This window comes from Orycteropus afer, unplaced genomic scaffold (assembly GCF_000298275.1).
Source record: "Orycteropus afer afer isolate SDZICR_OR568_19922 unplaced genomic scaffold, OryAfe1.0 scaffold00036, whole genome shotgun sequence".
Classification (NCBI taxonomy): domain Eukaryota; kingdom Metazoa; phylum Chordata; class Mammalia; order Tubulidentata; family Orycteropodidae; genus Orycteropus; species Orycteropus afer.
Window position 1 is genome coordinate 9,803,546 of NW_006921623.1, and position 26,799 is coordinate 9,830,344.

At 44.7% G+C, this 26,799-nt stretch overlaps 1 protein-coding gene across 1 annotated transcript; it reads left to right on the forward strand.

Annotated features, from left to right (window-relative positions):
• Positions 1-3,660: 3,660 nt before the first annotated feature.
• TMPRSS5 (transmembrane serine protease 5) lies at positions 3,661-26,127 on the forward strand. The gene is made up of 12 exons (XM_007936603.2): positions 3,661-3,699; positions 15,979-16,102; positions 16,487-16,585; positions 17,059-17,181; positions 18,300-18,435; positions 18,786-18,902; positions 20,289-20,332; positions 21,773-21,935; positions 22,861-23,039; positions 24,956-25,054; positions 25,495-25,637; positions 25,903-26,127. Exons 1-12 carry the CDS (start codon positions 3,661-3,663, stop codon positions 26,125-26,127), a joined length of 1,491 nt encoding a protein of 496 aa, XP_007934794.2.
• Positions 26,128-26,799: the final 672 nt, after the last annotated feature.

A 26,799-nucleotide genomic window follows, 5' to 3' on the forward strand; every position in this document is an offset into this window, starting at 1 on the left:
TGACAAGTAAAAAGGCACAGTCCCAATGTTACCAAAACACACGGCATGCCATTAACTTAAAGTCCACTTTAAGTCCCAAGGTTGACAGAGCATAGCAGGCTGCTGAGCAACGACACGGCTACATGCAGGGTCCAAGCGTGCCATAGGCTAGAGACCATTCCCAAGGCTTCTCCCTATATACAGAGAGCAGACCACCTCCCAAAGGCAGCTACTCAGCTGCTTGTGGTAGATCCTACCATGGAGTTGATTCCCAGTCTCATCATGGGGAATAATTACCACCAGCTGCCCAGCCACTCAACCAGGCCCAGCCAAGATGACACACAAACATAACTACCACAGCCATTCTTATATTTTTGCTTATAAAAGTCTACTTACTCCCTTCTGTTTTTTGTTGTTGTTTTATAAAACTCATTTGCACCAATGCTCCTGTTTTATATTACATGGCTATATTTTTAGTTTTGAGAGCTCTTCCCCCACACTTATACTTTCATCCATAGTTTTCTTTTAAAGGCTGTGGCCCTGAGATCATTTCTGACATGTTTCTGTGCTCTTTGAAATGTGCACATTTCAATTCTTAAAGCCAGGGCCTGTGCCTCAGTTAAACCATTTATTCCTTGACTATTGTGAATTTTGCAATTGTTCTCTAATAAATGTTTTGGATAAAAATCTATCATCTTGGCTTCCTCAACTTTCTGAAGATGACTTATTAGCAAAGTGATTAAAAAATACATTGGACACAGGTGATAAAAGATTTTTGGGAATAGATAGTGCACAACATAGTGAATGTAATTAATGTTATTGAATTGTATATGTGAAAATGGCAGATTTTGGGTTATATATATTTATCACAAAAAATTATTAGTCTTTTTTGTTAAATCCACATTGGTCATTCTGAGTTTTAGTGAGTGAGACCTCCAGCACATTTATGGAGACGTGGAATCCCCTGCACCCTTGCGTCAACTTCTTATTTATTTTAGAAAAGTATCAGCCACCTCATCTACCTGGCTGGGTGGTTCCAGAACACATGCACATGGCAGTAGTATTGCTAATTCTTTTTCTGCTTATCCTCACCCTACGTGCCTGTTTATTTATCATTCACTTTCTGATCAACCTATGAGAGTTTAACTCAATGGCATCTTATCTCCCCCCACTTTTTAAAAATTATTTGTCTTTTACTAATTTCTGCCAGAAACTCCGTGAGAAGAGGAGTTCTGTCAGATGAGAAGCAACCTATATGATAGCTCCCCACCCCCATAAAGACAAAGTCTTTATGGTCTCATTTAGTGGGTAATACTATTTTTCCATGAAGCAAGGCAGTGCACGACACATTTTAAAATTTTCACAGACATGTGTTTCTCCTCAGAATTTACTTCAGGGTAGAAGAAAGGGGGCCCTGAGAAACCGCTATTCTCAATTCTCTATTTTGTTATTTTGTCTCATCTTAGTGGAGATTGGTGGGAGGTATGGGTAGAATATGTGGGGATGAAAAGGGAAAGGAAAAAAAAGGCAGAAGGGAGCTAGTTCTGATCCTTTCTAGAATCCTTGTAGCCAACTGCTCTTCAGGGACTTGGAGAAGAGGGAGGGTGTAGAAGGCAGAGTTGGAGGGGAAAAATGCCAGTGTGCGCCCTGGAGTCATATTGACTTTGGTTTCCTAACCAAGTCTACATTTACTTAGCTCTGTGACCTTGGACAAGTTATTCTCTCTGACTGAGAATCTTCATCTATAAAATGGGGTTAATAATATGACCAACCCACGCTAAGAAGATGAAGTGAGATAATCTTTGTAAAACACACAGTGCGAGGGCTGTCACACACATGTGATCATAGGTATGTTAACCCTTAATGTTCAGTACTTCTAGCTCAATGCACACAGTTTAGAGTTTAATTACACAGGCAGTTCTCCATCTAAACAGAAACACCTTTGAATGCAGGAATGGTGTCTAATGCATCTCTTGATATGGAGCTGGACAGAGTAAGCTTAATAAATACTATGGACTGGGTAACAACATAGTTCAAATAAAGAAAGAAGAGGAAGTACTTTGGGACAGGAGCTGAAATATTCTTGTAAGTAACTCATGAGACCTCCAACATGGAAAGGATTTTATTTTGGGTCCTGGGAGAGCTTCTTCCCTTGGTTGTGTGTGTGTGTGTGTGTGTGTGCGCGCACACGTGCACATGTATCCAAAAAAGAAGAAAAAAGAAAGAAAGGAAAACCAAACCCACTAGACACAACCATTGAGTCAATTTCAACTCACAGCAACCTCATAGGACAGAAGTGCACCACAGGGTTTCCAAGGCTGTAGATCTGTATGATAGCAGACTGCCACATCTTTCTCTAATGGAGCGGTGGGTGGTTTTGAACTACTGCCCTTTTGTTTAGCAGCCAAACTGTGTTTAACCACTGAGTCACTAGAGCTCGCTCGCTCTCTCTCTCTCTCTCTCTCTCTCTCCTTATTTAGGATTCTTGTATACCTTGCTTATTTAGAATTCCTACTACCTGAAGACACAACTCACCTTTAGTTTTGGTTATAATGACTCTTCAGCAGAAATGGGAGCCCTGACAACGTCCCTGACACTGTCAAATTCTGCAAAGCTTCAGTTAAAATCAAATCTTCTCAGTGCATTTGGAGTTTGGCATGTTTGACTCTAATTTTTTGAAAGTTGGTCTCAATATTAATAAGGTTATTTTTATATAACAGCCTGCTAACTAAAGCAGCTAATTTTACAACAATCCTGAACAAATAGGTCTTTATTATATTACTTCATTATCATGGTTACTGGAAGTGGTTTTCCATTTGGTTTAATTATGATGATGATTACTTTTGGGCAAAAGTGGAAAAGTTTAAGTAACATACATTTTTTTTTTTTTTTTTACCAGACAACAAAAAAAGACAAATAAAGGTGCAGTTTTTTTTTCCCTCAAAGAACATATTTCTGTCTACAGAAGTGAGCAGGAAAGTGAAGTGGTGAGAAGCAGGCCTGGGGGCTGCCAAATCAACCTTTCTCTACTACTCCAAATCTGGTGGGAGAAGTGGAGAGGAACATTCAAGCATAAAACTGAGGTCTGCAGAGAGAGAGAGACAGTGTGTGCTACATACCAAAGGGGCAGAGAGAATTTAAGATGGAAGCTTTCATTACAATGTGCACTGAATCCTGTGGCGAGTGTAGCAGTATTAGGCTAATATCTGTTTTGTTGTTCTTTTGCAAAAATGACTACTCATGCTCATTGTCGTCAGTATTTGGTAGGTGGCCAGAGATTACGTTGGAGTCTATGTGCCTGGTTGTTGCATGTGGCACCTGAATTGGTATAAGCCAAAGACCATTTGTTTTCACATTTAATCCTAAGAACAACCTCGATGAGAAAGATATTTTTGTCCCTATTTTACAGATGAGAAATGAAGGGAGATTATGCAGAGAGACTATGTGTTTTTCCCAAGGACACATAACAGGTAATAACAAAATCAGAAGCCGAACCCAGGTTTGTTTGATAAATCCTATTCATCTAGGGGTCTTTCTGCGTCTCATGCCTCTCCATACAAATCTCCTACAGTTCAAGGACCACAGCAGCTGTGCTTTAGGCACTGAATTTGCATTGATGGGACTCTTCCTATTGCCCCTTGTTATCTTCCTCTATTTTATTTAGTCTGCTAACTAACAGCCATGAACATAGTCACCTTCAAAGTGGGCCTGTTCACTGAAGTGAGCTTCAGGTCAATTAAGCATTCAGTGGGCTCTAATTTAATTAGCCAAGTTACTGCCACAGCTGTTTAGTAACTCTGGTTCATAGCCTGCGTCAGGGAAGAGAAGAGACTGGCAGAACCCATTATTAATTCTGGGCATCTCTTATGCAGCCCCAGGTCCCAGGAATCTTTCTCCTGTTCTGGCAAGGAAAAAGAAGGAGGTGGAAGGGGCATTTGGGATTTTCTACCCTGGATGCATCTTTTACAATTAAATGGGGACTAGAGTAAAGCCAAGGCCCTGCCTCTTCATTCCCCTCTTTCCTCATTTTGCCACAGATCAGATCAACATTCTGCCATAATTTAAATGGTTCTTGGAAGTTTCCTTCAGTGTAAAAGCATCATGATCTGATCACTGGCTTTGTTGACTGGTTCCATCCCACCCAACCAAGCTGATCACAATTCCTTAAACCTCTCTCTGTCTCCTCTACCTTATTTTTATTGTTTCGGAAGGTGACATGGAGTGGGCTCCAACTCATGGTGACCTTTTGTGTAACAGAACGAAACGTTGCCCTGTCCTGGGCCAGCTTCGTGATCGTTGCTGTGTTTGAGTCCATTGTCTCAGCTATTATGCCAATGCATTTCACTGAGGATTTCCCTTGTTTGCACTGACCTTCTGCTTCACCACCCATGATGTCCTTTCCTAGCACTTGGTCTTGCCAGCTCAAAGTGAGAAGGCTGAAGTTTCACCATCCTTGCTTGTAAGAAGCGTCCTGGTTGTATTTCTTCTGAAACAAACTTGTTCAGTCTTCTGGCACTGCATGATGCATTCAGTGTTCTTCACCAACAGCACTGGTTGACTGCATCAGTTCTTCTGTCTTTGTTTTTCATTGTCCAGCTTTTGCATGCATCTGAGGTGATTGGAAAGACTGTGGCTTGGGTCAGGTGCACCTTAGTCATCAGCATCTTTGCTTTTTAAAACTTTAAAGAGATCTTTTGCCCAGTTATAAACCTGCCTCTCACTCCAAGGAACACTGACTTGGTATAAACCTCTCACTGTTCTTCCTAGGTTTGTGGGAATCACTGAGGACAGGAGGAGAGAGCTCTAGGCTTGAAGTCTTAAGACCTGGATTTCAGTTTTATCCCTGTCAGTCACTGGCCAGTGTTAGCCCTTCTTCTGCTTTCAGTATAGTCATCATCAAATTGAGATAGAAATCCTTACTTTGCTAACCTCTCAGGATGATTGTGAAGACAATAAATTTCAAAGGAGTGTTACCCACACAAGGAGGTATAAAATGAAAATGATTTTGTTTACACTCTATTTCCCATACAACATATTACTAGGGCTGTTTTGTTGCCTCTACATTCTCCATGTGTGTGTCTGAGTTAGGCTGTGATTCCAAGTGAACTGAGAGTAGTTTACATACTTCTCTCTATACAACACCCAACCTTGCACTGTATACAACCAGGCATTTAATAGGGCTTTGAATTATTGACAAAAGCCAATCTTGGAGAACAAACAAAAGACTAGTGGGGGAAAAATTGGTATCAAAGAAGGTTGCACATAGGGACAGTGACTTATTTTCTATGAACACTAAGATTTTATACTCACGTCATTAAATGTTGATTTAATGTGTTAGACAGTTATTACTGACCTACAGCAGATGTCTAGGAACTTATTTTTAATCTAACATATGATTGATACTTGTTGCTACTCTTTTATGTCTTCGTTAAAGATGAAAAATGTTCTTGATATCCAGTATTGACATCACTGACGCACCATGTGGGGAGGTGTTCTCATGGTCCATATTCAGCTGAGTATTTAAGTCTTTAGATATAAATTAGAATGACTCCAAAAGTAAATAGTTTTAAAACAAAGTGAAAAACTGCTTAATAAAATGAGCAATTTTGGGAGCACTTTTATTTATAGTATGTGAAGTATAACTTTGTATATTATCTCTGAGTTTGAGAAGAAGCCCAGAAACAATGGATGGTTCTTTGTAGGTTTAGAAATAATTTCCTAGAATACAACTTGGGGCATTTTTACTCTGCCTATTTGAACAGGGAAGGCTTTGTGTTCTCTTTCCTCTGGGGAATGCATGCTTCCCGCCAGTGGAGGAGGGAGCTGTTTTTCCCATCCCTCCTACTCTTTGTCGCTGTCATGATGGCTGATGGGTACAGGGAGACTGCAGTGAAAAGGTAGAATGTGGCTGAGTCTGGTTAAGGACTGTTATGTGCTGGTTACTGTAAGGTGCTGGGAATGAATCTCTGTGCAAAGAAGCTACTGCTTCTGGATTTAGGAGATTGTTGTTAGCTGCTGTTGGTTCTGACTCACAGCTATCCTACGTACAACAGAACGAACAACGCCCAGTCCCATGAGGTCCTCGCTCGTTGCTGTGTTTGAGCCCAGTGTTGCAGCTGCTGTGTCAATCTATCTCATTAAGTGTCTTCCTCTTTTTTGCTGACCAAACATGATATCCTTTTCCAGGGACTGGTCCCTCCTGATAACATGTCCAAAAATACATGAGAGAAAGCCACACCATCCTCACTTCTAAGGAGGATTCTGGATGTTCTTCCAAGACAGCTTTGTTCATTCTTCTGGCAGTCTATGATGTATTCAATATTCTTCACCATCACCATAATTGAAAAGCATCAATTCTTCTTTGATCTTCCTTATTCACTGTCCAGCTTTTGCAGGCATATGAAGTGATTGAAAATATCATGGCTTGCTCACAATAAAAAGTTTAAAAAAAAAGAAAAGAAAATACCATGGCTTGGGTCAGGTGCACCTTAGTTATCAAAGTGACTTTTTTTTTTTTTAAATCACTTTTAGAGGTCTTTTGCAGCAGATTTGCCCAATGCAATACATCCTTTGATTTCGTGACTGCTTCCATGGGCATTGATTGTGGACCCAAGTAAAATGGTAGAAACAAACACTTGCTGAATGAATGAATTAATGAACAAGTGAATGAATGTGTTCATTGCGGAGGCTATGGGAAGCCATGGATGGTTTTTAATATATTTACAGTTGCTCTTGGAATTATTTCTTTAACAGTCGGGTGAAAAAGCTAAGGGTCTATTTTCATTTACTTTGTCCTTCTGTATTGATAGTTGACCTTCTGGATTCACCTAAATAGGCAGTGTAGTACATTATCAGAATGGAATGGAATGGAGGCAGGAGGTCAGTGAGGTAGCTATAGCAGTAATTCTGGAGAAGATGATGATGGATGGCTAGCATGGTGGTCCTAGGGCTGCAAGAGACAGGGTAGGTTTGAAAAATATTCAATTTGAATGAGCTGAGGAATTGGGAGCAAATAAAGATGATCAGTGATTTCTATTTGCCAAAGAAAGATTACACTTCATGCCAATGGGGTCTTGTTGGGGAGAAGGATAAGGAGTGAGGGGAAAAGATTGAGTGGGATCCACTTCCAGGCCCACCAGGCCCTCTTCTGAGGTGGCTGCCCTCCATGCTTACTTGGGTGTCCCCCATTCTAGACTTTGGTCAGAATAACACAAATTGCACAGAATGCAATATGCTAACGAATAAGCAGCTGATTACCATCTAGGACCACACAGCTTTTCTTTCCCTTCTAAGCACACTTTTATACATTTCTTTGTAGTCAAAGAAGCAAGATGGTGACTGTCACTTCAGGTTTGTTCACTGCCTGTTGATATGCAGTAATTGTCTGGAATAAGTTAACTGTATCTAACATTTTCCTAATTTTTACCCATTAAATCTTCTGTATTATTAGACTTAAGAAGCCTTCATATCTTCATTGAGAAAACCACACTCAAGAAGACTGGATGGAAAAAGGTGTGCAGTTGGGCCTTACTAGGCTGTGGGAGGGCCTGGAGCACTAGAGGGTCTGGCAGCTTGAACTAACTCCAGTGAGAAGACCCAAACCAAATTCGGGGAGGTGGTGTGGAGACTTGTTGGAGGAGACAAGGATATATTATAGATGTGGGTGGAACACGTTACAGACAGAGACTAGATTATAATGAGGGACACGTTGTTAAAGACTATGCCAATAAAGGAATGGGCTGGATCTGAAGGGGATGCACAGAGCTGTCAGATTCTCGATCCTGCATCTTAGGTAGTGCCGGAACCTCAGATTCAGATAGGCTGTAGTTGTTAGCAGCTATCAAGTTGACTCCAATTCATGGTGAGCCCATGTACAACAGAACAAAATGCTTCCCAGTCTTGTCATCCTCACAATCGCCATTATATTTGAGTCCATCCTTGTGCCCACTGTGCCAATACATCTCACTGAGGGGCTCCCTCACTCTTGTTGGCATTCTACTTCACCAAACATGATGTACTCCTCTAGCTGTTGATCCCTCCTGATGTTTTATCCAAAAGGCAAGTGAGTCAGACAGTGTTGTATTATGATCCATAATGTTTTCATTGGCCATTTTTGGAAGTAGATTGCCAGGCCTTTCTTCCTAGTCTGTCTTTGTCTGAAAGCTCCACTGAAACGTGCCTACTACCATGGTACCTGATTACTACTGCTGATATTTGAAATACTGGTGACATAGGGTCCAGCATCATAACAACATGTAAATCCCCATAGTATGACAAACTGACAGATGGGTGGTGGAGATTCAAATACAGAGAATTCTATTATGAAATGGTCCCAGGGGCAGGATTTCAATGGGATCACTGCACACCATAACCTCAGCATGACATTGTTTAACTATTTTATCTGATATTAATATAGCCACTTCAGCCCTATATTGGTCTCTGTTTGCCTGGTATATTTTTTTCCATCTTTTTGTTTTTAACCACTTTGTGTCTTTTAATCTCAAGTGTGTCTCTTGTAGACAACATACATTTGGATCATTTTTTTTTCCAATTAATTTTTTTAACCCATTCTTCCAATACGGAGCTCTGCTAGCATTGTAAATTGAGGCATTTGGCTGCTAAGCAAAATGTTGGTGGTTTGAACCCACCATCCGCTCCACAGGCAGTGAGCTTCTGTAAAGATATACAGCCTTGGAAACCCTATAGGGCAGTTCTACTCTGTCCTGTAGGGTTGCTACGAGTTGGAATCAACTTGATGGCAGTGGGTTATTCTTCCAATCTCTGCCTTTTAATTGGTGTGTTTAACCATTTACTTTTTGTATAATTACTGATCAGGTAGGATTTATGCTTGCCATTTTGCTTTTTGTTTTCTATCCATAATACTCTGGAACCTATTCATACTCTTTGCCCAGGCTAGTTTGTGACACATCGAAAGTGTCTTAGGTAACTTGTGCTGCTATAACAGAAATACCACAAATGGGTGACTTTAACAAGCAGGAGTTTATTTCCTCATAGTTTAGGAGGCTAGAAGTCTGAATTCAGGGTGCTGGCTCTTGAGGGCAGCTTTTTCTCTGTCTGCTCTGGAGGAAGGTCCATGTCTCTTTGGAGCTTCTGCTCCTGCAAGATCTTCATGTGGCTTGGCATCTCTCTTCCACCACCTCTGCTTGCAAGCTTGCATTCAATCTCTTTTACTACATATCTCAAAAGAGATTGACTCAGAAGACACCCTATGCTAATCTTGCTTCATTGATGTAACAAAGACAACCTATTCCCAAATGAGATTATAACCATAGGCATAGAGGTTAGTATTTACAGCACATGTTTCTGGGGGACAAATTTAATCCATAACATTAGATATTCGTGTTTATTGCCCATAGAGTATTGTTCCAGGACAGTTCATAGCCACGATTCTTAGCCACCATTTCTGTCTTCCTGCCTCGCTGATTTAGCTGATCTCTCATCTCTTTATTGTACTGTTTCTGGAGAGCACATGTGATGACCATAAACCATGAGATAACACTAAGTGCATTTGGAAAATAAGGAGCAAAAAAGAAAACTTGTGAGGGTGAGGTTCAGAGGATCCTTGTGGCACAGTGATTAAAGAACTCAGCTGCTAACCAAAAGGTTGACAGTTTGAGCTCACCAGTTGCTGCATGGGAGGAAGATGTGGAAGGTTGGGCAATCCTACTTCCATAGTAATACTGCCTCGGAAACCCAAGGAGGGGTTGCTATGAGTCGGGGCCGACTCAACGGCAAATAACAACAACAACAACAACAACAACAAAGATTTACAGCCTTGGAAACCCTATGGGGCAGTTCTATTCCATCTTATACGGTCACTATGCCCTAGATGGGGTAGATGGATGTGGTTTTGGTGGGTTTGGGGTAGGATTCAACAGTAATAATGATGATGATGATGATGATAGCAGCTAATACTTACTGAATACAGTCTGTGCTAAATACCAGTCTGAGTTTTATATTCAATACCTCAATTAATTCTAACAGCAACCCTATGAGATAGTGTTTTTGATTGAATTAGATCCCCCAAGAAGATATGTTGAAATCCCAATCCCTGTACCTGCAAATGTGACCTTGTTTGAAAATGGTTTTGTTGCTGTCATTGTCAGTTAAGTCAAATAAGAGCATAGTGGAATAGTATGGGTCCTAATCCTAACTTCCAAGTGTTCTTTTATAAAAGGGGAAAACAGACACAGAAACAGACCATACACCACAAAGGGATAACAAATGCCCTGTGATGACAGAGGCAGATACATCTATAAGGAGCAAAGGAATGACAAGTATTGCCAGCAGTCACCAGAAACTAGGAGAGAGACATGGAACAGTCCCTCTCTTCAATAGCTCAGAAGGAATCAAAATAGCCAATACTTTGATTGGGACTTCTAGCCTCCAGAACTGTAAGAAAATAAATAAATACCATTTTGAAGTATTTTTGTTATAGCAACCATAGGAAAGTAAGACAGGTAGGGACTATTGTCCCATTTTCACAGGTGAGACTAAGTAAGGTAAGTGGCAGAACTAGAGTTGAATGCAGGCCTGTCTGACTCCAAAGCCCACATTTGTAACTTTCCCATCTGAGGGATCTGTGATTGGTGGAGGAGAAGCTATACCAGCCTTTCCTTTCCCTGGGATCTCTTCTGTCTCCTGGACTAAAGAAATGTGGTCTCCAGGTATGTTCAGCCCAGCCGGGGCTCAGCTGGGTCACCTTATACTTTGAAGTAAGGTAGAACCTAGGTTCCTGTAGTTCCAGGGCAAACCCAGGGCCCTATTTCCTTGGCATTTCTATGACAGTTGCAGCCCTAGGTGAGAGATGACGATAAACCCTCAACATCACCCCAACAACTCCAACCTGATTACAGACAGACCCAAGATTTCTGGGAAAGTCAATCCACACAAAGGTGAGATAAAACCTAGAGGGCTCAGAAACATTTCAGCAAATGCTAATATCAGTCTCTCCAACACTGCCCTGTCAGCAGGAAGAGGGAATTGTGCTTGCATGCATGGGGCACACTTTTTGGCACAAGGGACTCGGTTGCTAGGCAACAGCAGCTGGCCTCCCCTCCTCCCAGTAACCTTTTTCGCTGTTTCTAAGCTTCCAGTTAGCAGAGACGGGAGGGGCTGGGGCTGCCTAGCCCAGCCCAGCCCTTGGCCCCCTTTCCTGCAACAAGAGGCTTATTCATGGGTCCTGAGCAGATTTCATTGTCTCTCTCCGTGTGTGTGGAGGGGGCACAAGAGGAGGGGCTGTGTGTGAACCAGGGAGATCTCATCCAGCAACCAGCCTGGCTGGGCTATTTAATCAATGCTGATCCTGAGAACACAAGCAGAACTCTGCCTAACAGACCTTGAAGCTTTACATCCGTTGTCACTGACCATATGGTAAGGCTGCATCTCTGTGCCATCCCTGCTCTGGTCTCTCCTCTCCTCTTCTCTCTCTCTCTCTTCTGCTCTAGGAATTTTAGGCTTGTGGGAAGAGGTTCTTCAGGTAGTTCAAATCCAAGGGCTGGATCCTAGAGGGGGCACTATTTGGCAACTCCCTGTTTCTCCCCAAGAACTCCCTTATGGTTAGCCCAGTGCTTTGCACTTGCTGCCGTTGTTAGGGGCCGTCGAGTTAGTTCCAACTCATAGCAACCCTATGTACAACAGAATGAAACCAATACTGCCTGATCCTGGGCCATCCTCACAATTGTTGCTATGTTTGAGCCCATTGTTGCAGCCACTGTGTCAAGGCATCTCATTGACGGTCTTCCTCTCTTTTTTTGCTGACCCTCTACCAAGCATAATATCCTTCTCCAGGGAGCTCTGATAGTGTAGTGCCTAAGGCACTTGACTGCTAACCAGAAGGCTGGCGGCTCAAAGCCACCAGCCACTCCTCAGAAGGAAGGTTGGACAATCTACTTCTGCCTCGGAAACCCAAGGAGGGGTCGCTATGATTCGGGTCCGACTCGATGGCACATAAAAACAACAACAATAATATTGGGACCAGGGACTCGTCCCTCCAGATGACATGTCCAAAGTACAAGAGATGAAGTCTCACCATCCTTGCTTCTAAGGAATATTCTGGCTGTAATTCTTCCAAGACAGATTTATTTGTTCTCCTGGCAGTCCATGGTACATTAAATATTCTTCACCAACACCATGATTCAAAGGGATCAACTCTTCTTTGGTCTTCCTTATTCATTGTCCAGCTTCCACATGCGTACTAGTTGTTCCAAAACACCATGGCTTCGGTCAGGTGCACCTTAATTTTCAAAGTGATATCTTTGCTTCTTAACACTTCAAACAAGTTTTTTGTAACAGATTTGCCCAGTGCAATACATCCTTTGATTTCTTGATGCTGCTTCCATGGGTGTTGATTGTGGATCTGAGTAAAATGAAATTCTCAACAACTTCAATCTTTTCTCTGTTTATCAGGACATTGGTTATGGGTCCAGTTTGAGGATTTTTGTTTTCTTTATGTTGAGATGCAATCCATACTGAAGACTGTAGTCTGATTTTCATCAGTAAGCACTTCAAGTTTTCTTTGCTTTCAGCAAGCAAGGTTGTGTCATCTGCATATTGCAGGTTCTTAATAAGTCTTCTTCCAGTCCTGATGCCACGTTCTCCTCCACATAGTCCAGCTTCCTGGATTATTTACTCAGCATGCAGATTGAATAATATTGTAAAATGATACAAACCCGACATACACTTTTTCTGATTTTAAACCATACAATATTCTCTTGTTCTGTTCAAACCACTGCCTCTTGGTGTATATACAGGTTTCTCATGAGCACATTTAAGTATTCTGGAATTCTCATTCTTCTCAATGTTATCCATAATTTGTTATGATCCCACACAGTCAATTGCCTTTGTGTAGTCAATACGACTCAAGTAAACATCTTTCTGGTATTCTCTGCTTTCACCCAAAATCCATTTGATATCAATAATGATATCCCTTGTTCCACATCCTTTTCTGAATCTGGCTTGAATTTCTGACAGTTTCCTGTCTATGTACTGTTGCAACCCTTTTTGAATTACTTTCAGCAAAATTTTACTTGTATGTGATATTAATGATATTATTCAATAATTTACACATTCTGTTGGATCACCTTTCTTTGGAATGGGCAAAAATGGTGCTTAGCAAATCATTACTACATTGTATTCCCACTCAAAAGGAAAACCAAGAAGTCTTACACCATAAAGCTTTATTATTATTATTATTATTGAGACCACCACGTAAGCTTGGGCAGGTGGGTTTTGATGGCAGGGCAGTATCTGAGGTGAAGCCAGTTGGTCCAGAGACTGAGCTTAAAGCCAAGCTTCCAGTTCTTAATACTGAGACAGGAGGAGGGCTGGGTATGCTCAGCAATTCTCTCTAGACGAGGCTCTGCTGCTCTGCACAGAGGGACAGCAGCTCAAGGGAAACTATATTCTTAGGGGAGAAACCCAAATCTCACCCTTATTGCTATTTTCCATTTTTTTCACTGATGTTTGAATGACTTTACCAAGCTTACTGTTCTTTAGCCCTCACTGCCTTTGCCCTGTAAGCCTTGTCTCTAAACATTAGAAGGAGTGTGTTTGTGATAATATGAAAGCTATCATCCCTGTTTCTCCTGGAGAAGCAAGGTCTTCTGGAGGTGAGAGGTCCAGTTCTACAAATTCTGGACTGTGATTGGTGTAGGGAATGGGAAAAAGGCATGGTATCTTGCGCCACAGAGAAGGTGTTGGGTTGCTGATCCATAGGTGATCTGAACTGGCATGGGTGCTTGTCTACTGGAATGATTTCCAGGGCAATTTAGAGGCAACTGACCTGGATGAATCTGAGAAACGTCTTTCTTCCCTCAGCCGGAGAGTCAGGAGAGCCAGTTTTATGGAGCACAAAGGCAGGACAGGGGAGGATTTTTGTGTTGAAAGAACATTGCACATAATGCATGACAATCATATCTAAGTCAACCTGTGTTAGAGTCAGTGTTTTAGGCTTATATGATATTGGGTACCACCCTATATGTTGACAGGAAAAGATGGTCTTTAGGAGAGATAGGAGTCATTTCAACCTTAAAAGGTTGTCTACTGGATTAAAATTTTCTTGAAGAAAATATCTATAGCTTTTACATATTTTTTGTTAATAGTTTTATTATACCTAACATTTGCATTTTACTTTATAATTTAAAAGTCTTTTCAATTACATTATCTTGTTTAGCCCTCATTTCATTCATTTGATTTATTCATCTATTCAATGTACATTAATTAAGTTCTCATTTTTTGCCAACCTGTGGGCTAGTCCTTGGCCTGCATAGGTAAGTTAGATATGGACCTGCTCCTTAGGGTTGATAGACCAGCAATGGGGGACAGAAAATTGAAGGATTATAGTATAGGATCTCAAGGAACTCTGGTGACATAGTGGGTAAGACATTTGGCTGTTAACCAGAAGGTTGGTGGTTCAAACCTACTAGCTGCTCCATGGGATGAAGAGGAGGCAATTTATTTCTGTATAGATTTACAGCCTTAGAAATCCAATGGGTGACACTATGAGTTGTAATCGATGGCAGTGAGTTTGGTTTTTGAGGTTTTAATATAGCGTCGCAGCAGGTGCCATATGAGTCAGAGAAATCTTCCTGGAGAAATGATATCTAAGTTGAGTCAAAGGGTCAGAAGTTGTTAGTCAAGCAAGGAAAAGGCCAGCAGGTGCAATGTTTCTGTAGTATGAGAATGAGTAAAGGTGTTGAGAAATGCCACCTTCTCTCATACTGCCATTAAAGCCACTTTCCTCCTGTTTCTATTTCCCTGAGTTCTGCTGAGGAGGGAGATAGTGCTAGTAGGTGAAGCTGGAGGTGGGAGGGCAAGATCATGGAGGACCTTGTGGGCCATGTCATGGAGCTTTGAATTTAACCTGAAGGCTATAAAAGTTCATTGGACACTTTTAAGATACGGTTCATATGCTTAGATTTTCATTTTAGAAAGATTATACTGTCTCCATAACTTGGAGAATTAATGGAGGGGAACAGACACTACAGGAGGGAGACTACTCATTGGCAAGTAGGAGTTATCACTCTTATTTTTGAATGATAACTCTAATGTTAGAAGAGATGGCCTGAGTTGTCCAAGTTCACATAATAGTAAGCCTTGAACTGCTGGTCCAGTGGTTTTTCCAAGAACTTATTTTTCATCACTCTTCCTTATGGCTCATGGACTTCAGACAAATGGATGACTTATTTCTCTCTATGCTTTCTTACTCCGTTGCCTTTGTGTATTCTATACTCTTTGCCTGAAATACCCAATGCTGATATATGTCATCCCAACATTATTCTATCATGAGAGCCTGTTTCAAAAGCTGCCTCTTCCTGGAAGCCTTTCTTGGTCTCCCCAGTGAGATGGAAGCTCTCCTTCTTTTGAGTATCATTGGTAGTTTAACTGAATTTTTCTTCTGGCATTTAACACATTTGTTTTGTTTATATGATTTATGCTTAGGACTAGACTGTAAATTCTTTGAAACTGGGGTCCAAGTTGATTTATCTTGAACTTCCTCTACCATAGTAGCTTGTACACTTGGGCCAAATAATATTTACTGAATGAATGAATGAGTGGGTGCATGCTCAGGAGAGGGCCATTTCTTCCTTTGAGATAAGAGGGATTGAAGAAGGGTGGGATCTGGAGGCTTAAACAGGGACATTGAAGGACCTAAGCAGATGCCATCAATACTCACAGGAGGGAGGATTAGTATGGATTTTGGAGTTAGCCAATCTGGATGCCAGTCCTTGCTCTGACACCAGCTGAGTTGGGTTAGGGTTTCCCAACCCTAGAGAGCAGAGAGGCCCTGAAGAAGCATTTATGGGATCACACAGGGAGCCTCCAAGATGAAAAAAGCCTTGTAAGTAGCAGTGAAGGCATGGCCAGGATTAGAGAGTGGAAACTTCAACAGGGCTGAGACACAGTTTTATGCCTTCTCTTAGCAGTCCTTGATATGGCGATGTCAGGGATCCTGATGTCTGACAACTATTTTCCCAGAGTCTGATGCTGGATGACCAAACCCCTGTGGAGGCCCAGTATGCAGAGGAGGGCCCAGGACCTGAGATCATCAGAGCAGAGCCAGGAGACCAGCTATGGAGGCCTGAGACCCAGCAGCAACCCAGTAGGCTAGACCGGGCCCTAGGGGAATGACTGGGGTAGAGGAGTGAAAGTAGAAGCTTCCTACATTTGCAGATGCTCTTCTCCCCAGTATCCTTGGGTGACGTCCAAATGATTGAAATTGGGAGGCCATCTCACTAGATATTTATTCCAAGACCTGCCTTCACTCCCTGTTTCCCATTTTGGGGCTTTGGTGGGACCCAAGTTTCCAGGAGGGCTTTGGGCTCTGTGGGTTTAGTGATGATGGGGCAGGGGAAGTGGGCAGGGTGCAGGAGGGGCAGCATCCTGCTGTAGTGCAGTGGGTGCTGAGCCCCATGGTGGTGCCTCAGTGTGGAGTCAAGCTGGTGGGCAAGAGCAGGAACCCAGACACTGCTCTGCTCTCCTGCAGTCTCTCCGGTGGGGCGCTGGTGCTCTGTGCGACACAGCTGTGCACTGCTGGGATGCTTGGGGCTGCTGGCTGGTGTGGGCGTTGGCTCATGGCTTCTAGGTCAGTGCTGGGGATCCTTCGATGGTCTGGGGATGGATGAAAAACAGGATGTGGGGGAGATTGAAAGAGAGAAGCAGGTGTTGGGTGTGTTAAAGGTAGACAATGGAGTGAGCATCTTCCTCATCTACCCTGAGTAGACAATAAGGGAGGAGGATTGAAATTGTAGCAGGAGAGATGTAGGCTCTTCATCAAGAAGAACTTTTAGTTCTGCAGTGAGAAGTGTTAAGTTACCTGAACAAATGGCCCAGAAAGGCTTTAGCCATACTTTTTTCTAGAAATATGTACCAATGAAAGAGAACTGTGGTTTTCCTCAGCAGGTTAGTGGAGGATCTGCCTAAAGGTGGCTGCTTTTGCTTCTACCTGAGAGTGTCTTAATTTTGCACCTTGTCTCCCTGAACCCTGTGCCCCCCCCCCTTGGGAGTCTTCCTCCAGTCTTTTCTCTGTGACCTGCTCTTTGTCCTTCTCCTCTCAAGTGTTATATCTGTGGCCAGCTGCCTCTCAGCCAGCTTCTGGGACTTTGCAGGATGAGGAGATAGTGTTGAACTGCTTGGGGGACAGCAGTGAGGAAGTCCTTCTCCCCTCACCTTCCAAATCAGGTGGGTCACACTCCTAAGGATTTCAGCTTCCTTCCCCAGCCCAGGGCCCCTTCACAGCTCTGGGACCCTCCTCATTCTGGCAGAGGGCAAGAGGACCAAAAAGAAGGGCCGTCAATCTGCTGCTCCCCATCTGTCTTTCCCTCCTCTGGTGTGAAGGTAGTGACAAGGTCCAGTCTCAGATCTGACATTGATTTGGGGCTTTAGTACTCCCTGGGCACTTTCATGACCTCTAGCTGGGGCTGGACCAGGAACCCAAGCTGGCAGAAGGGGTGGAGTTTTGCCACTTGGGACAGGGTGAGCCAGTAGCTATAGGGGAGGAGGAGCCAGGTACAAGTGTGGAGAGCTACAGTGTGACCAGCAGGGATCTTTGTCTTATGGCCACACAGAGGGCTGGGAACACTTTCCACACACTCCCATTGCCCCTTCCTTCGGGCTTTGAGGTGGGGGACCAGGGTATTATGCTGTGCCGAGGCTGGGGGTGAATATGTCCTATATTCTAGTAGTTAGGAGCACAAGTTTGGAATCTGCTTTTTCTAGCTGTGTGGCCTTCGGTACACTATTTCTTTGAGCTTCCTATATTTCCTTCTCTGTAACATGGAAATACAAATATTTACAGCATAAAGTTGTTAAAAGGATAAAATTAATTAATATATGACCAAAGCTTAGTGCAGAGCCTGGAAAAAGCAGACAGTGTCTATCAATTACTATGTGTCTAATCAATTACTATGATTGGGACAAGATTTGAAATCAGAAGACCTGGACTTATGTCCTGAATCCATCACTTTCTGATTTCTTTGATCTTGGGCAAGTTGCTTAACATCTGTGCCTTAGTTTTCCCTCTGCATAATGAGGAAGATGGTGATACTGCTGTGAAGACCAGTGACAGAGCACACTTAAAAACACTTGGTTGGACAAGAAAACCAAGATGCTCCACAAATAGGAATTATTTTGTTCTCAGGTGGCCTGAAAACCTGGGGGACAGGGCACCTGACATTGGTGACCCAGATACTTTCTCCTCAGATCCCCCCAGTGCCCTGGACCCAGCTCCCCCTGCCTCTGCACTCCCCACCTTCCCTACCTATAGCAGGTGGGATGGAGTTTTCATGCTGTGGTTTCAGTATCTTTCAGAATAAACACCGACGACTTCTTGTTGGAAGTGCAGGTGAGGGCCCGGCCAGACTGGCTCCTAGTGTGCCATGAGGGCTGGAGCTCAGCCCTGGGGAGGCTGGTCTGCCAGAGCCTTGGGCATCTCAGGTAACTGGAGCCAGACCTGGGCACTAAGGAGGGAGAAGGGCTGGTGGGCAAGGAAGAGGGTACTGGAGACCTTTATTGTCTGACTCCATCAGAATGCTTGGGGAATGGCAAGTGGTCATTTTGGCCATTGCCTGGCCTTTGGGCAAGATGGTGCCCCAACCTATTTCTTTCCTTTGAGCAACCTTGCTCTTTAACAAAGATAAAACACCAAAGAAGCCATTTTCACAGTCTTGCTCAGTCACTCCATGGGTGTGGTATCTCATGCACATTCCAGGTATGATTTACCACCATCCCTCATACCGCCATTAAAGCCACTTTCCTCCTGTTGCTATTTCCCTTCTTCTGGCCAGACTCACTCACCACAAGGGTGTGAACCTGTCTGACATCAAGTTCAACAGCTCTCAGGAGTTCGCTCAGCTCTCTCCTAGACTGGGAGGAGGCCTTCTGGAGGAGGCATGGCAACCTAGGTAGGGCTTCTGAGGTTAGGTGTGTGGGGTTCCTTACTTCCTCCATGGGATAGTGGTGAGAATATTGGCAATGCAAGGAGGGAAAAGAAGAATGTTTCCCAATCAGGAGTTAGAAACTCAGTTCACAAGAGCCCAGTCCATCACCACTTGAAATATATTATCTTATTTGCCCCTCACAAGGAATGCAGGGGTTGTTATCAGATTTGAAATAGCATCATTCATCCCACTTTATAGGTGGGGAAACTGAAGCTTAATGAGGTAAAGGCCTTATCCAAGACCCCAATTATCCACATAATTAGCTATCAGTCACACCAAGTCTTGAAACCAGGCTTCTATCTCCAAACTAAGTGCTCTTTCAACCCTATCACTTTATGGGGATAATTCTGGTATCTCAGGAGTTGGTTCGTTCAACTTTGAGCCTCCCATAGATGATGGCTTTGAGGTGGGTAGGCCCTTTCCCAAGTCCTGGCAGTGGGAATGGAGTGACTCAGCCCATTGCTAAGAAGGTCTTTGCCCTCTGTCTGGGCTTCCTCAAGTTGCCAGCACCCTCCTGGGCTGGGTGAGGGTGAGAATTTCCTATCACCTTGCTGAAGACTTCTCATCTTTGCATGACTTCTTGATCTGAACTGTTCCCTCAATGGCCTCTTGCCAGGCCCCGTCCTCTGAGGGCTGTCTGTGGGTTTGGGAAACTAGAAGAAAGTGGGAGGACCCAGGCATTGGGCTGCTGGGATTGGGAGTAGAATCAAGAGATGAGTAAGGAAAGGGAAGTGGGTTTTGGTCAGGGATGAACTGAGGCTGCTGGGAGAGGGGAAGGGAAAGAGGAGAGCAAGAATATGAATAGGAGGGCCCATGCAAGGAGCTTGGGACAGTGAATAGAGAACACATAGAGAGAAGCCTGGGGTGAAGAGCCTTGTTCATTCATTCACTCACTTGGAGGTGAGACACCCCAGAGAGGGCTTTTGAGGAGGCAGGTGATTGGAGTTTCTTCCTTTCTTCCTTCATCCTCTGAATACATATTTATTCAAGAGTCGTTAGTGGGAACAGCTGGGCTTTCTCATCTACAAATGCTCTATTTGTAAATTTGGGTCCTGTACAAATTGCCCCTCAAGGACCATAAAGTCCTGCTGTTACCCTCCTGGAGTATGCCTTGCCATCTTGTAGACCTGTTATGAGGAGGTGACTAGGGGCTTTGGGCAGGGGTGGAGATAGGGGTGTGGGGGTAGAGTGGAGAGGAGGGTAGAAAACGGTGATATTCTTCAGGCCGTGACTAAATGAGCATGGCTCACTCCACTCCCACAAACTATGCCCATTCTCCACGCCTTGGGTGGGTGGGTGTGGCCTCGGGTGGGTCCTGCCCAGCTTCTTATTGCCCCCTCTGTTTTGCAGGAACAATTGCATTTCTGGCCGAGTTGTTTCCCTCAAATGCTCTGGTGAGTCGTGTCTTGAGCCCAGGAAGGTGTTGGTGAGAATAAGGATCTCTCCAACCCTGCCCTGGGATGTGTGCAAGAACCCCATGTTAAGGCTTGACTGTGCCTGGGGTGGGAGCTCTGGTAGCACAGTGCCTAAGGCACTTGACTGCTAACCAGAAGGCTGGGGGTTCAAACCCACCAGCCACTCCTCAGAAGGAAGGTTGGGCAATCTACTTCCGTAATGATACTGCCTCGGCAACCCAAGGAGGGGTCGCTATGAGTCGGGACCGATTCGATGGCACATAACAATTAACAACAACATGCTTGGGGTGGGGTTTTCTGCTCGCTCCTCCATCTGCCTGCCCTGTCCCATCAGTTCTGACTGTCAGGCAGACAGTTCTGACAAAACAAAGTCCTGATTAAGTCATGTCCCCATCCAGCCACTGGTCTGGGCTGAAGATCTTCCTTCACTATCTGCCACTCTCTTCTTTGGCCTCTGACACTCACTTCCTCTTTCTTCTGGAAAGGCCCGGTCAAAGGTGAAATTGTTGTTTATTGAGTGACCTATTAGCAGCTTCACAAGACTTTTGTAGTTAGATGCTGTCTAGTCGATTTCAACTCATAGTGACCCCATGTGACAGAGTAGAACTACCTTATAGGATTTTCTAGGCTGTAGTCTTTACAGACAAACTCTGGTGATGCAGTGGTCAAAGCATTTGGCTGCTAACCAAAATGTCAGTGGTTTAAATCTACTAGCAGCTTCATGGAAGAAAGATGAGCCAGTCTGCTTCCATAAAGATCTACAGCCTTGGTGTATGGAAAGTGAATTTGCTCTGTAAACTTTCACCCAAATTACAACAACAACAACAAAAGATTTACAGTCTTGGAAACCGTATGGAGGCAGTTCAACCCTGCCCTATAGGGTTGCTATGAGATAGAATTGACTCAATGGAGGAGGGTTTTAATCTTTATGGAAGCAAATCACCAGGTCTTTCTCCTGTGGAGCCAGTGGGTGGGTTCTAACCACCAACCTTTCAGTTAGCAGTTGAGTGCTTAACTGATTGAGCTACCAGAGCTCCTTATGGAGGGTAAATTAGGCGTCAAATGGGAGATAGTTTGTGGAGGTCTTTTCATCTGTCTTCCCATTCATCCATTCACCTATTCATCTATCCATCCACACATCCATTCACACAACCAACAGTTTTGACCTCTACTGCTGGACAGGCATTATGTTAGACATGGGAGCTCTGTAGATAATTCAGACATAATCCCTATTCTAGGGAGCTCACAGCCTGATGGGGCAAATACATGTCTGTGCAATTAACATTTCTACCTTTCCATCCCCCATACCTAGGACCCCAAATAATAAACGAAAGCTTCCACACTTCCTGAGAGTTAGGACCATGTGATACCCACCTCCCTGTCTCTCTCTGTTTTGTTCTCACCCTTCTCTGTTGGCAGAGTGTGGGGCAAGACCCCTGGCTTCCAGGATAGTCGGTGGGCAGGCTGTGGCTTCTGGGCGCTGGCCATGGCAGGCCAGTGTGGCCCTAGGCTCCCGACACACATGTGGGGGATCTGTGCTGGCGCCACAATGGGTAGTGACTGCTGCACATTGCATACACAGGCAAGTCATTGGGGTGGGGAGGAGGCCTAACCACCTTTCCTATATGGCTGCATCCAAGTGTCTGCTTCCAGATGTCTGCTCTAAGTGGGCATGTGTGGCATTTATGCAGTTCTCCCTGTTCAGTGCATGAATAGTAATAATGATACAAAGATTGGTTCTTTGTGTTTGTTCCGTTTTTAATTTTTTAGGATGTTTTCACATTCATAGCACTCTACTTCTTAACATGTGTCACCACTGTAATTAAATGCATTTCTATGTAATTATTTGTTTAACATCTTTCTTACCCTTTAGACTGGAAGCACCATTGGAGCAGCGACTCTCAGTCTTGTGTACCATTGATTCCTTTGTCAATTTTCCCTAGAAAGTTCCCTAGAACTGACCTGGAATATAGTAGGTGCTTAAAATGGCTTGTTGGGTTAATGAATGAATGAACGATTAAGCTCTTTGATCCTCTTCTGTTGGTGGCAGGCAGGGCAGATGGTGTAATCTCCATTTTACAATGAGGAAACTGAGGCTGAGTGAGGTGAAATGATTCCCCATAGTATGTGGAAAGACAGGCTCACTGATATTTTTATGATGTGGCTTAGAGTTAGCTTATTGCACAATGACCTCTATTGATGTTTGTTGTAAAACTTGGAGGGGGTTATGAAGGAGAGAGGGAGTGAGGGTTGCAGATGACTCATAGTGTCTTGTTTCTCTATCTGTCAAACCTTGAGCATTTATTGAGCACTTACTGCATGTTCAGTCTCTTGCCAGCTGCTGAGGTGGATACTAAAGATAGTCCTTCTAGTCTGGGCACTCACAACTGGATTATGGAAGCCCCCACTAATGGCCTCTCTAGCCAGCTTTCTCCACCTGCTGCCTCCCTTACATCAACCTTTTCTTCCTCATCCTTCTCTGGTCTCAGTGTGGCCCCTGTGTGCAGTTTCAGGTTATCTCGCCTGTCCAGCTGGCGGGTTCATGCTGGGCTGGTCAGCCACAGTGCTACCAGGCCACACCAGGGCGCTGTCGTGGAGAGGATCATCCCCCACCCGCTCTACAGCACCCAGAACCATGACTATGACGTCGCCCTCCTGCGGCTCCGGACCCCACTCAACTTCTCTGGTGAGGCGCTGACTACAGGCAAGGGCAGGCTGGCTCTCTCTGGAGAGAGAGGAGCAGGGACTGGATGGGAAGAGAGGCCAGATGGTTTCTAAGATTTCCTTCTAGCTTTGTAAATATCAAAACATTCCATTGATTTTGGTGACTAATGAAGTTTGGCATAACGTGCTTCTGAACTTGCACCGCCTCTTGTATGGGCTCTTCTGGAGACAACGGTTCAAGCTCTTTTCACAGCTGGACTGCAGGTGGGATTTGTGCTCCCACACGGAGCTTCACAGCTGCTCCATCTGCAACAGGCTGCTTTCTGCTCTCTCCAGACTGGCCCCCGATTCTAACCATTTTTATAAAACAAGACAGTCAACAAACTTTCTTTTCTTTCTCCAAATATCCTTTCATTCAGTCTTTGTAACAACCTAACAGATGGAGAAAGCAAATACACACAGATAAAGACACTAAAGTTTAGGAAGGGAAGTGACTGTCTTCAGGGTCATGCAGCAAACTGTTCCTCAGCCTGTTGTCCTGACCTCAGGGCCAGTGTTCCTTCTGCCCTAGAGGGGCAAGCCCAGGAACAGGGTCCCCTCCTGCCCCCACACACATGTACGTGTACACTCACCAACAAATGCACTCAGAAACACATACACAACATGTACCCATGTACACATGTACTCACACAATCACATGCACTTGTGGGCTCACAGTACATTCACACATATGTACACACAGTAGCCACACAAACGCACACACTCTACCTACACCCCCACATGTATGCACATGTACACATGTGCACACACACTCATACACGCTCACATGCACACTCACCCCACATGCGCACACACATGTAGACACACTCATACACACTCCCATGCACACTCATAAACACACTTATGCGCACACATGCACACTCACTCATACACATGCTAACAGATACTCACACACATAAACATTCACACCATAAAGACTCATGTATACAATATGCACATTTGGTTTCATGCCCACACACTCTCACATGCACATGCAATTTCACACATGCATACATCCTCAACATTCCTCCCTCCCCACCTGTAGCCTTGGATTTTCCAAACATCAATCATTGTTACATGCTATTCACAGTTTTTCCTGTAAGTATACTCTCTGAACTATTGTTCAACAGCCAACATTTTTAAGTTGACTTAAATAAATATATTGAAAAAGCAAACTTTATGTTACTACTTAGCTGAAGAACCTACGTTATTTATAATAAATAGATAGTAACCGCACACATACACAGAGTGAAAACATGGCAGTGTTTAAGCTCTAGCCCCATGTGGCCTTCTGCAGAAGGAGCTGGGCTTGCTCTTGCCTTGTCAGATGGAGGCTGCCGGTGTTGGTGTTAGGGAGGTGCAGAGCAGCACCAAATGGAGTCTTTCTCCCTGATGCTGTTAGAGGGAGTAAAAGACAATCGAAAAGGAAATAATTTTCTTTCAAATGAATCAATGTTTGTTTCATGGCATGTCTATGTACTACCTAAAATTATGCTTGGGCTCCATAGGTAGGTCAAGTCACACACTGCCAAGATAAATTCAACACCCTGGGGAAAATCCCGAATGGGTCTTCATTAGAAGTTGGATACCTGTGCCCAGAAGGAATGCCATTCTTCCTCTCCCTCCCTTCAGGACCATGTTAGGCAGGTGGGGAGAGGGGAGGCACAGGTGCACTGTCCACCTTTAGGGGGCGCTATGCACGCTGTGGTTTACACACTGACCTCTAGGTGGTACAGTGCATGACTCGCACAGTGGTGTCAGGCCCCTGGCTTGTGATGGCAGGAAGGCAGGACTGTTTGAGAAGGTGGGGAGGATCCACCAGCCCTGTGTCCTCCTGCTCAGGCTTTGGGGGAGGGAAGCCAAGCCTGAGTGGGAGGAGGACTTTGTGTCTCTCCACAGACACTGTGGGTGCTGTGTGCCTACCAGCCAAGGAGCAGCGTTTCCCCAGGGGCTCACACTGCTGGGTGTCTGGCTGGGGCCACACTGACCCCAGCCATAGTGAGTGAGCTCCCAGGGCCCTTGGTGTGAAGGGGGTGTGGGGGGAGTGACATCCTTCCCCAGGGTGAAGCACCTCTACCTCCACCTCCCCTGGCCACATAGCAATGCCAGCCCCCTTTCCCTGCCATCACCGTTGGCCAGGCACAGTGCCTGGGTCTTTCTGAGAATAACAACCCCTACTTCCCCTACTTTCCCTTTGACTCTCCCTCTTGCCCTGCCCTCAGCATTTGGGGTACAAGTGAGTCTGACTCCCCTTCTTCCCACTCCTGGCCCACACATCTGACCAGAGCCCTGCTTCCTTGCCTAGGGTCCACAGCTTCTACTCTGGGCTCCCCTGTTTGAGTCTCTGTGTCTCTGGTACCTCTAACTACTTCCCCTCTTGCTGTTCTGCCTCCTTGGGTATTGCTCTCTGTATCCCTCTGGGTTGGTATCAACTGCAGCACACAGCTCTGACACCCTCCAGGATACAGTGGTGCCCCTGCTCAGCACCCAGCTCTGCAACAGCTCTTGTATGTACAGTGGGGCCCTCACACCCCGCATGTTGTGTGCCGGCTACCTGGATGGGAGGGCAGATGCGTGCCAGGTGAGGCTCCCCTGCCAGGTACCTTTTGGTGAAAGGAGGGTAAGAGGGCCTGCTCTGGCTGGGCACCCAGGTCTAAGCATGTCAGTGTGAGAAAGCCTCTCAAGGGGGAGGGTTTACATGGGGGTGAGACAAGTAGGTAGGTGGGCAGAAGGCAGGAAAGGCTCGGAAAGGAGAGTCCAGGGTCCTTCACATGGAGGCTTGATGCTGCAACACTAGGAAGGACTAACTGGCTGTTGCTCTCTGTCTGTGTACCTGGGTCCCTCAGGGGGATAGTGGAGGTCCCCTGGTGTGTCCAGATGGGGGCACATGGCGCCTGGTGGGGGTGGTCAGCTGGGGCCGAGGCTGTGCAGAGGCCAACCACCCAGGAGTCTACGCCAATGTAGCTGCCTTCCTGGACTGGATCCACGACACTGCACAGGTGAGTTTAGGGGCAGTGCTGGTGTGTGGGTTTCAGAAAGACCTGCTCCTTGAAAACTGTGAACACCCATAGCCTGGGATCTGTTGGAGGCTGGGGAGGGGACAACAGAATACTCTTCAGAGTGGGTAGAGGAGCTCCTCACATTGATCATTGGATTTCTATCAATCTGAGCATTAACTGGGAAAAGGTAGACCTGAGTTTGTAGCCCAGATCCACCACTTATTGTGTGAGTTTTGGCAAGTTCCTAAGCTTGTTGAACCTCAGTTTCTCGAGAATGATGATGTGGCTACTACCTTACTATGCTGCTGTGATGGTTAAATGAGTTGATATCTGTAAAATGCTTAGTATAGTATGAGGCTTATAGTGAGTGATCAATTCGTGTTGTTTATATATTTATTTATTGCCAGCATTCATTCCCTGGGTGCTAAGGTAGTTAGTTACCTGTGACCACGTGCCTTACACAATGCAAAGAGCTCAGCTTTTAGCAGTTTGGGTTCTGCAATGAATTAATTCTAGGGTGATATTGGGCAAGCCATTCAACGTCATCTGTTCAGTGGGAGGCCGAATGAGATAATGTGTATCCACACACTTTACTGGTATTTGTTGTTTGTTGTTATGTGCTGTTGAGTTGGACTCGACTCACAGCGACCCCTCCTTGGGTTTCCAAGGCAGTATCTACTTCCGTAGTGATATTGCCTCGGAAACTCAAGGAGGGGTCGCTATGAGTCGGGTCTGACTTGACAG